The sequence below is a fragment of the Myxine glutinosa genome, chromosome 3 (genome assembly GCF_964187855.1).
Source record: "Myxine glutinosa chromosome 3, kmMyxGlut1.1, whole genome shotgun sequence".
Lineage (NCBI taxonomy): Eukaryota > Metazoa > Chordata > Myxini > Myxiniformes > Myxinidae > Myxine > Myxine glutinosa.
The window spans coordinates 100904087-100916154 of record NC_136263.1 but is presented as its reverse complement, the minus strand read 5'-3'; the positions used below and the strand labels follow the sequence as shown (position 1 = coordinate 100916154).

Here is a 12068-nt window from a genome sequence, read left to right as displayed (position 1 = left end):
TGTCACATTGGCATTAGTATTCATACCCTTTGCTATGACACTTGAAGTTTAGCTCAGGTGCCTCCCATTTCTCGTGATCATCTTTGAGATGTTTCTACACCTTGATTGGAGTCCACCTGTGGTAAATTCAATTGATTGGACATGATTTGGAAAGGCACACACCTGTCTATGTAAGGTCTCACAGCTGACAATGCATATCAGAGCAAAAACCAAGCCATGAGGTCGACGGAACTGCCTGCAGAGTTCAGAGACAGGATTGTGTCGAGGCACAGATCTGGGGAAGCCTACAAAAAAAATTCTGCTGCATTGAAGCTTCCGAAGAGCACAGTGGCCTCCATAATTCTTAAATGGAAGAAGTTTGTAACAACCAGGACTCTTCCAAGAGCTGGCCGCCCGGCCAAACTGAGCAATCGGGGGAGAAGGGCCTTGGTAAGAGAGGTGACCAAGAACCCAATGGTCACTCTGGCTGAGCTCCAGAGATCCTGTGTGGAGATGGGAGAAACTTCCAGCAGGACAACCATCACTGCAACACTCCACCGATCTGGGCTTTATGGCAGAGTGGCCACAAAGTGGATAACATGTCAAATGAAACCACAAAGGTTATTTGTGGAGTTATTTCGAGAGAGCCTCATTACTTATGGCTCAATTGAAGATATTGAATGGTCATACTGATATCGATTAAAATGTGCTGGAAATTCTAAGGTGAAAGAGCTCAGGCTATCCCTCCCTCCATCTCTCTCTCTCTCTCTCTCTCTCTCTCTCTCTCTCTCTCTCTCTCTCTCTCTCTCTCTCTCTCTCTCTCTCGCTCTCTCTCTGGATGGAACATTTTATCCATGAGACAAATTGGAATAAAAACAGTGATACGGAAGTTTACAACTCTCATCTGAATGTTTTTGAAAGCAACATTAATGAGGTTTCTATTTTGGACAGTTTTTAATTGTTTTAGGATCCAAAGTTGCATGTCTTCTCATTTCTGGCCACTACCATCTTTGAACTGCAATTACAGACTGCCAACCATCATATCATGCAGGAATTCGGGCTCTTTGAGCAACATTTCATCCCTCAACCATCTTACTATAATTCACCAAATGTCCGTCTGTCCGTTCCCAGGTACCGCAAAAACGGCTGAACCGATCGCAATTATATTTTGGGTGGGTAATCCTGGGACCCCATGGAGTAAAATAGGCTATGTTGTTTTTCCAGTTTTTCCAAACACGATGGAATAATATTTACCGATATGAACAGTGATGTGGCTTTTATTGAAATTCTACAAATACTGTTTAGATTTTGATGAGAATTATGAACCTGCCGCGAATGCGGAAGTGGACAGATTACGGCAACGTTTTTGATGGAAGTCCTTCACGAACTTGCTGTCCATGTCTGACATGCGACTGAGGTTGCTACAGAAATGTGGAATTTATTGGTTTCATTATTTAGCATTCGCCGTTTCTGCATTGTCTGTTTGCTTCTGGCCTCCCACCTGTGCGTAACACGGGTACCTCGCTAGTAATGGATTAATCTGAAAGTAAAGAAAATAAGTAAATAATAATAATAGCAATAAACAAACTTTCAAATAATTTTATTTTAATGCTCTACCTATAATAACAACAGAGTATTTCTATATTTAAAATATAAATGAACAGTTGAATCGATTCCCAGTCTGGGCACGTAATTTTCCCACATATATTGATTGGATATTTAAAATAGAGGCTTAACTCTAATCCTACCAACAGTGGTCTTTTTGGACCTCAGGCCTACATTTTTATGTGTTATTTCCATATTGGTTTAACAATGTATTTCATGTTTTATTGGTTTGTTTACCTATATGTGCCGGGAATAAATATACTGTATATGATGTTTTAAGATCCCACTTTGCTGCACAGATTTACAAGCAAATCTTTTCTGGCGTCCAAAAAAGATTTACAAGCAAATCTTTTCTGGGGTCCAAAAAAACACCAGTTGTTTCCGTAAAAAAAATAAAAATCTTTTTTTGCATTTGATTACTTGGTATTTGTATCAGCAAGTCCTCTAAAAAAATGTATGCTTACGTTTGTTTACTTTCTCACTAAAACCTCATCTAATCAAAATACGTTTCCTCATTGATGTGAAACCGTAAGCAGATTGAATGAAATTTAGTGCTTCTGAGTTGGGGTCATAAAAGTCCCCAGTCAGTAGGTTAATTTTAGATTTCATATTTATTTTTGTTTTTAATGTTTGTTGAATTTATTAATAAAACACCATGTTTAGTCATTGATGTGAAACTTTGACAGATTTAGTGAAATTTAATTGTTTTGAGTTGGGATCTGAAACGACCCGAATTGGTAAGATTAGGTTGTAAAATATTTTGGTAGGATTGGGGTTAATTTGTAGATCACCCTGTATGTGCTAGATTATAAAAAGGACCACCCGTTGATGATGGGTTTCTTTTGCACTAGGGCGTGCCCGTACGTGGGTGCAAAAAAACATGCGTGCAAACAACAACAACAAAAAAAAACTTTGAAACCACGTGGCAGTAACGACCACAGAACCCCCCCCCTCTATTTACATGAAATGGTTTGGTCCATTCGCAAAGCCAAAGCGAACGGCTTGCGAGTACGGTAGAACCCCCCCCTCTATTTACATGAAATGGTTTGGTCCATTCGCAAAGCCAAAGCGAACGGTTGGTAAATAAATCGCCATAGCTCGGTAACTACTTCTCCGATTAATATGAAACCTTGAAAAGGCACATCCTCAGGTCCCCAGCAATATACCTGGCAAGTTTCAAGTATATCGGACCCGTGGTTGTCGAGAAACAGCGGTCACAGACAAACAAACACACAGACACACACACAGAGATTACTGGAATTATAGATAGACTAGGGCATGCCCGTACTATATCTATATCTAAAATTATATCCCCCCCCCCCCCCCTCTATTTACATGAAATGGTTTGGTCCAAAGCGAACGGCTTGCGAGTACGGTGACAATCCCCCCCCTCTATTTACATGAAATGGTTTGGTCCAAAGCGAACGGCTTGCGGAGTTTGGTAAAGAAATCGCCATAGCGTGCACAAACGCGCAGGAAAGCGAAAGAATCGCAAATTAGTTTTAATTAGTTTTAAAACATAGTTGAACGCCAACATAGTTTGCCAACGTGAAATAAATGAATACGCTCTCAAATGTGCCGTCCGAGGCAGAGTCTGTTCGGCACGTTCGGCACACGTGATAGCTCGCTGCTCTCTGATTGGTTGAATCGTTTTTTGGACATAGCTCGGTAACTACTTGTCCGATTAATATGAAACCTTGAAAAGGCACATCCTCGGGTCCCCAGCAATATACCTGGCAAGTTTAAAGTATATCGGACCCGTGGTTGTCGAGAAACAGCGGTCACAGACATACAGACATACATACATACATACACACAGAGATTACTGGAATTATAGATAGACTAGGGCATGCCCGTACTATATATATATCTAAAATTATATCCCCCCCCTCTATTTACATGAAATGGTTTGGTCCAAAGCGAACGGCTTGCGAGTACGGTGACAATCCCCCCCCCTCTATTTACATGGAATGGTTTGGTCCAAAGCGAACGGCTTGCGAGTACGGTGACAATCCCCCCCCCCCCTCTATTTACATGAAATGGTTTGGTCCAAAGCGAACGGCTTGCGGAGTTTGGTAAAGAAATCGCCATAGCGTGCACAAACGCGCAGGAAAGCGAAAGAATCGCAAATTAGTTTTAATTAGTTTTAAAACATAGTTTAACGCCAACATAGTTTGCCAACGTGAAATAAATGAATACGCTCTCAAATGTGCCGTCCGAGGCAGAGTCTGTTCGCCACGTTCGGCACACGTGATAACTCGCTGCTCTCTGATTGGTTGAATCGTTTTTTGGACATAGCTCGGTAACTACTTGTCCGATTAATATGAAACCTTGAAAAGGCACATCCTCGGGTCCCCAGCAATATACCTGGCAAGTTTCAAGTATATCGGACCCGTGGTTGTCGAGAAACAGCGGTCACAGACAAACACACAGACATACACACATGCACACACACACACACACACACACACACACACAGAGATTACTGGAATTATAGATAGATTAAGGAGTTAAAATATCATTGCAAAATTTAAAAATGAGGACAAAATTGTATTATTGTGATGAGCTGTATTGTAGACAACATTGTGCTAATTGCACCAAAACATTAGTTGTGCAACATGCAGCTTTGTTTTAAAAAATATCCAGCTCTGTACAGCATTATACTGTGTGCACGTGTCGGTGCGTGCACGCGTGTGTGCCCATGTGTGTGTGCACGCATGCATATGTTTTTCGTTTTGTTTCCCTTTCTTTGCAGAGCTGTATGAAATATTTTTATCACGAGCCATGGAGAAATGGAAACAGTTTGAAGACTCAAATATGGAGAATGGAGATGGTATTGATTATTTATTTTTCTAAAATCAAATGGTTTATTTTATTTGCATTACATTCGATCTAACATTAAACAAGGTTGGGTTCAGGGGCTGTTTTGGAATTCCTATCTGAGCATGGATCCCATATACTGTTTATTTGTCTTATTGTATACAAACCTCCTTGTATGTCACATAAAATTACATTGATGTTTCATAATATTCTTGTCACATTTGTATTATGTGTAAACAAAATTTTGTAATATAGTGTTGTTATATAATTTGTAAACTATTGATTGTAAAGGCAAATGAATTGTTAAATATTTTCTTATTTTGCTAGTCCCTGGTGTTGGGCTAGCGGCTAGGGTGCCAGCTTAGGATCCTAGGATCCTGGGTTCGAATCCCGGCCAATCGCTGAATTAACGCCAGGGGGGTTGACTCAGCCTGTCATCCTTCCGAGGTCGGCTAATTGAGTACCAGTTCACTGGTAATTCCCTGCTTGTCGTAAAAGGCGACAAAAAGGGTTGGCGGCAGGAAGGGCATCCGGCCGTAAAACATTGCTTCAAAAAGGGGACCGACAAACAACAACAACCACGGTCCCCGAAAAAGGCCAACCCCCGCTTGCGGGGAAAAATGGCCTCTTAAGGTGGTTAATTTTTTTTTTTTTTTTTTTTTGGCCAAACCTTTATCAAGAATCATTACATTTGCTCGCTGTTTGATAAGTTATTTCAAAGACATTGTCCAATGCAGGGAAACTATATACAGTCCGACCCCGCTATTTGCGGTTCCGCTACTTGCAGGTTCCACGTTTCTGCGGGTGATAAAATGCGACCTGTTTCTTTATTTGCGGAAAAGTGTCCCGTGAATTCGCGGTTTCTTTTCTATTCGCGGCCGTGTTCCGTGAAATCGCGTTTTATTTTTATTTTTTTCCCCCGATTCATATTCCATATTCACAGGTAAACAATGTTCTGTGGGATATCCCGCCATTAACACTGTGAACAGTTTCACGTGATATTCCACCATTCACAGGTAAACAATGTTTGGCGGGATATCCCGCCGTTCCATTCACACTGTGAACAGCTTCACGTTATATTCCACCATTCACAGGTAAACAATGTTTCGTGGGTTATCCCACGAGCTGCATAGCAAGTCATCCCTGCGAGTTACTGTACAGAATGAAAACACTCTACAGTATCTATTAGTGCAATTAGCCGTCTCCCTTTTCACCATTGAAACAATGGCACGGCATTCTTTCGCGGATTTTCATCGACATTCGTGGATTATTGCCGACATTCCCGGGTTTTGTCTCGCCATTTCCAGGACATTCATCGACCTTCGCGGATCGTCATCGACATTCTCGGGATTTGCATCACCATTCGTGGATTTTGCCTCGCCGTTCGCGGATTTTGCCTCGCCGTTCGCGGTTTGGTCCTCTCTATTCGCAGATTTTTGCGACTTGGGAACCTATCCCCCCCTTTTTCCATTGAAACAATGCCCCGCTATTCGTGGGTTTTGCTATTTGTGGATTTTCCAGGAAAGTATCCCCCGTGAATAGCGGGGTCCGACTGTATAGCAAGTGAGAATAAAATATTAATCAACTGTTAGAAAGCTGGGTATAAGAAATTCCCATTGGATTTGGTACTGCTATGGGATTTTACATTTCATATTTTTGTTTTTCTGTTACACTTGTGATATTTGCGAGTAGTGTTATGTTTTGTAATTGCTAGTTGTACATTTTCACCCCTTTCTGTTTGTGTGTCTGTCTATTTGTATGTGAGCACGATATCTCAGTAAGTTATGGATGGATTCGGATGAAACTTGTTGGATAGGTTGGGTGTGTGAAGTTTGAATTGATGAGATGCAGATTCGGCCTATCGATGGGATACAAAACGTAAACTGTTCAGTATGCGCTCTACTGATTTCCGTTTTAGTTTTGTATGTATCTATCTATACTCGTGAGGGGGGCTAGTGGCTAGGTGTTGGGCTAGCGGCGAGGGTGCCAGCCTGGTGTTGGGCTAGCGGCTAGGGTGCCAGCTTAGGATCCAAGGATCCTGGGTTCGAATCCCGGTCGATTGCTGAATTAACGCCAGGGGGGTTGACTCAGCCTGTCATCCTTCCGAGGTCGGCTAATTGAGTACCAGTTCACTGGTTATTCACTGCTTGTCGTAAAAAGGCGACAAAAAGGGTTGGCGGCAGGAAGGGCATCCGGCCGTAAAACATTGCTTCAAAAAGGGGACCAAAAAAACAACAACAACCACAGTCCCCGAAAAAGGCCAACCCCCGCCTTGCGGGGAAAAATGGCCTCTAAAGGTGGTTTATTTTTATTATTATCTATACTCGTGACATGGATGTGTAATTCAGCGAGCACGTAATTATCAAAAGCCTTTTCGGGCTAGCTGGGTCATTGTGATTGTGGATGGATTCGGATGAAACTTGTTGGATAGGTTGGGTGTGTGAGAAGTTTGAATTGATGAGATGCAGATTCGGCCTATCGAGTGTTTTGACATGCATGAATCGGTCCAAAATGATCAGTGAGGATCTTACCTGAGGGACATGCCTCAGGCATACATTTAGGCATGCCAAAGAAATCACTGGGTGTAATTGGCCTTCTGATCAGTCATTCAGGCATGAAGCGTTGTTCATACAGAAAGCATAAAAAGAGCTTGGACCAGGAAATAGTCATGAATCGTGCCTCGTGCTCGCTTTCGCTTGAGAATACTATGATGGTTTTACTCATTGTTCACCCTCACTCTTGGTGTTCTCATAAGGATGAGCAGATTCAGTCAGAGAAATCCCATGGATGCATCATTGCTTTGTGAACGCTGCTTGTGTCGTTAATATAGTCGTGGCCAAAATTATTGGCACCCTTGCACTTTTTTCATATAACTCACAATTTTCTCGAAAATAAGTTGAAATTGACAAAAGTATTTGGTCTAAACAATTCTTTGTTTCACTGTTAATATTACAGAACCTTTGTTTTTGATTCAGAAATTAATATATCCTTTTAAATCAGAAAATAAAAAGAAAATGCATTGACAAAATTATTGACACCCGAGACCTGATATTTGGTAGCACAGTCTTTAAATGGGATTTGGATCTGGACTCATTGCTGGCCACTTCAGAACAGTCCAGCGTTTTGTCTTGAACAATTCCTGGGTGCTTTTTAAAGTGTGTTTGGGGTCATTGTCCTGCTGTAAGACCCATGACCTTCGACGGAGACCCAGCTTTCTGATACTCGGTTGAACATTGCGCTCGAAAATGCCTTGGCTATTTCCTGATTCCATGATGTCATGCACACATTCAAGGCACCCAGTGCCAGAGGCAGCACAGCAACCCCAAAACTTCACTGAACCTCCTCCATATTTGACTGGAGGGAAGGTGTTTGGCGGTTGATCGCAGTGTTTTCTCCACCATTCGAACAATCCTTCGCTGCAATCTTTGATCAAGTTTTCTCTTGCGGCCACGTCCAGGGAGGTTTGCCACAGTGCCATGGGCCTTAAACTTCCTGATAACATTGTGTACGGTGGACACAGGAACATCAAGGTCTCTGGAGATGGATTTGAAGCCTTGAGATTATCCATGCTTGGCTACAATCTTGTGTCTGACCTCCTCAGACAATTCCCTGGTTTTTTTTCTTTTCTCCATGCTCATTGCGGTACACACAGTGACACAAAACAGCAGAATGACTCATTTTCTCTATTCAAACTGGTTGAATGCGTGATTTTTATATTGCAGTGTTGGCTTAGCGGTTAGGGTGCCGGCTTAGGATCCGAGGATCTTGGGTTCGAATCCCGGTCGATCGTTGAATTAATGCCAGGGGGGTTGACTCAGCCTGTCATCCTTCCGAGGTTGGCAAATTGAGTACCAGCTTGCTGGGATGAATGATCCCGGTGTGTACCCCGGCTTAGAATAGGTACACCGTATCTCTGTGCATCGTAAGAGGCGACCAAGGGTTGGCGTCAGGAAGGGCATCCGGCCATAAAAACATTGCCTCAAACAGGGAACCATGATTGTCATGGGGCCCGCAAGGCTAACCCCCGCTCTAGCGGGGAAAAATGGCCTTAAAACGATCATTCATTCATTCATTCAGGCACCTGCAACTCACCACAGGTGTGTTCAATTCCAAAGTTAAGGAGAATCACCTGCTTGAAATCTAATTATTTCTAACAACTTCTAAAAGGTGCCAATAATATTGTCGGGGCCATTTTAGGATTTCTGTGTGGAATAAGCTAAGATTTAATTAAGCAATTTTTTTGTTTTGTAATAAGCTAAGTAATTTTTCAGCTTTTTTTTTTGTTCCTCTGCAAACCAAAGAAATACATTTGTGGATACCAAAATATTTTTAAATTTCAACAATTTTGTGGAAGAAATTGTGCATTCTTTGAAAAAGGTGCAAGGGTGCCAATATTTTTGGCCACGACTGTAGCTCTTGAGAGCCGGCATTAATCAAGGCACCAATCATGGGATTGAACCTTTCAATAATTTTGAGCAGATGAAAAACAGTGCCATTTGTTTCAGGTGTGCTGCACCTGCAAGCTTGCGCTTTCCTTGTGGTGGTGTTCCATGCTGTTTATCCCACCACCCTTCCCCCCAATTCTTCACAAATTTCAGACTAAAACCAATTTATATTTTTAGTTGACCTTGCCACTGTTTTTCTTCCAATTTCAAATGGCAACTTTAAGTTTAGGTGGCAGATATATTTAGCTGAGAAAAGTGGCTCATTTCTGTAAAAAGCTATTAAAAATAAAGTAACTCGCAACTGTTCAGCCAGACTGCAAAAAGTAGTTAACAACATTTTTTTCCATTAGTATGCTTAGTGAACTACTCCCCAACACTTGCTCATTTGTTAAAAACCCGATGCAAAGTTGCTTCTGAAAACTATAAGCTGTAGTGAATTGTGATACATTTTCCGTCCATTTTAGTTGTCGCTGATGAGTGTTGTTCTTCCATCGTACCATGCCATTTTAACCATGTGAGTCCTTAATTTTGATGTTACTTTGTTTTCTGCCTTACAAACCACTCCTTTATGAAAATTGACATGCCAGCTTCTGTTGTGCATGACACCATCAAGTTATTCACTGATAATTTGTTTTTCTGTGTAGCCCTGCATATTAAGCCTTTAGTTTCTGAGACTTGAAAGTGAACGTTGAACTGCATTGAACTGAAATCCTTAAGACTGTCTGCTATCTTCCTTTTAAGTGCTAGGGTTAAGGATAAGTAAGATTGGGTTTGACTTTACGATAATTATGGTTAGATAATAGAGTGAAGTAGCTGTGCTAAATGTTAAATAAAGATTTATTTTTGCATTCGGGGCATTGTTGTATTCGTCTGGTGGTTTACCAATTATGAGGAGATCCTCAGCTTTCCATTGATGCCTTTCATGCATCATTGCTGTCACACATGACCGAGTACATGTTCATTGAAAATGAAAAGTTCAAATCGCATTTTTACAAGTTTGGCTAATCGGTGCAAGACAGTTTTAAATGGACGCATTACTTGTCGACTGCCAAGTTGATTATGTAAAATTGTTAAGCTGGTCTGGTAATCGTCGGTTGCATCATCCTTTGTTTAAGATGAGTATTTAAGATGGGCCTACAGTGTATGGGTTTAGAGACAGTCTGAGTCATTGAAAAGATGATTCAACTTACGACTGAACAGCGGACCTTCATGGTTACAACCTTTCACCAAACTGGAAGTTTGCAGCAAACTCGTGATGCGTTCAGGGAATGTTTCCCAGAGCGGGAGCCTCCAGCAGCCAAAACCATCTGGGCGAATGTTAGAAAATACCAAGAGCATGGCACTAGCCTCAACCGCAACAAGGAGAATTCTGGTAGGAGGCGCACTGGGCGATCAGAAATGAACATTGCAGCAGTAAGGCAGCAAGTTTTGGAGCATTCTAGGGATACCAGTGCAAGACAAAATGGGACGGGATTGCCTTCGGCAACATTCAACCGAATCACAAGACTGGACCTCCACCAACATCCATACCGGATTCACATCCGGCATCAACTTACGCCAGGGGATTTTGCCAGGAGGCTGGTGCTTGCCAGATGGTTGATAGCACATTGCGAAGCAGATGTCAATTTCCTGCGGTATCTCGTTATCGGCGATGAACCTGCTTTCGCCATGGACGGCAAGGTCAATACCCATAATGTTCTTGAATATGCACCGACAGGACAACCCCTGGAATTTAATTTTGACATCAACATGAATCAACAAAAGTGGACTGGTTGGTTGGGACTTTGTGGAAGTGGTCAAGTGATCGGACCATTTTTCTTTCAAAGGAATGTCAATGGTAACAGGTATCTGCAGATGATCAATGATGAAGTTTTACCACAGCTGGAGGAGAACTTTGAGTGACAGGTTCGTGGTGTCTTCAGATATCTGTGGTGGGCCCAAGACGGCGCCCCAGCACATCGTCTTATCGCTGTCCGAGATCGACTGAGGGAACTCTTTGGAGACCGAGTCATCGCCCTCAACCATACAGTGGAATGGCCGCCAAGATCACCTGACCTCACACCATGTGATTATTTCCTTTGGGGACATTTAAAGAACAAGGTGTTCGTAACTCCTCCCCGTGATCTTGACGAATTGCAGGGCCGTATTCGACATGAAGAGGATGCTTTGCGCAATGACCCGGCTATGGTGAGACGAGCAGTTCAGGGCATGCTCCGCCGCTGTGAGCTTTGTGTTGAAAGGGGAGGTGGACATGTTGAAGGTGTGGGTGCATAAAGGCCAATCATTCCTGAGAAAAGTTCACATCTGACGTTCATTTTGCACCAATTATCCTGACTTGCATCGATTAGCCAAACTTGTAAAAATGCGATTTGAACTTGTCATTTTCAATGAACATGTACTTGGTCATGTGTGACAGCAATGATGCATGGAAAGTATCAATGGAAAGCTGAGGATCTCTTAATTATTAAACCACATGTAAATTGTCAAAATAAATAACCTTTTAATATTAACCCCTTGAATTCGGATTACCTTTTTTTTGATACGCACTGTATTTTGAACACAAATTGGAACATGAATTGGAAAAACAAACCTGTAGGTTAACAGTAACTGTTCAGTATGTGCTGAATTTGTCCCGATCCTGAATGTGTGTGGTTCTGAATTTGTCCCGATCGCACATGCACAGAGATTTATCATTGGAGATAAAGCTGATACCTAACCAGGCATTCCTCTCAAGTGTTTTGAGGTAGATCAAATAGATGCTTTATGCAAGTTTTTTTCAGTTAATTGCCTGGTGTTACAATATGCCTTTTATGCATTCATGTGTAGTGGAAGCAGAGCTGGAGCTGGAAGCTGTTGGAGCTGATAGGGAGAATAGTCTGGAGCTAATAAAGTTGGACATTTCTCGCACATTTCCCACATTGTGCATATTCCAGAAGGTAAGTCATCACAAATTACATTATACCCTGTGTCCTAATCTGTCAAGTCATTGTGTTCATGGAACTTTAGTATTATGTGTAAATTAATTCATTGCAACACACTTTGGAGCAAAGCTCAAACTTTATTTTTGTGCATCATTTTCTAACAAGCCCTCTGTGATGTGCCTTTTGTAGGGGGGGCCATACCACAATGTTTTGCAGAACATCCTCGGAGCTTACACTTGTTACCGGCCTGATGTTGGCTATGTAAGTCTGTGTTCTTGTAAAATAGATACAGGGAACT

The 12068-nt window shown here is 42.0% G+C and overlaps 1 protein-coding gene across 11 annotated transcripts in view; it reads left to right on the top strand.

Annotated features, from left to right (window-relative positions):
• Nucleotides 1-12068, top strand: part of LOC137423325 (TBC1 domain family member 14) — a 150202-nt gene that overhangs the window by 118893 nt on the left and 19241 nt on the right. For all 11 annotated transcript variants that reach the window (XM_078774323.1, XM_078774325.1, XM_068110353.2 and 8 more), the window contains 3 exons: nt 4340-4417; nt 11676-11785; nt 11960-12031. In XM_078774323.1, coding sequence (XP_078630449.1) covers nt 4340-4417; nt 11676-11785; nt 11960-12031 — 260 coding nt within the window. The remainder of the gene's footprint in view (nt 1-4339; nt 4418-11675; nt 11786-11959; nt 12032-12068) is intronic.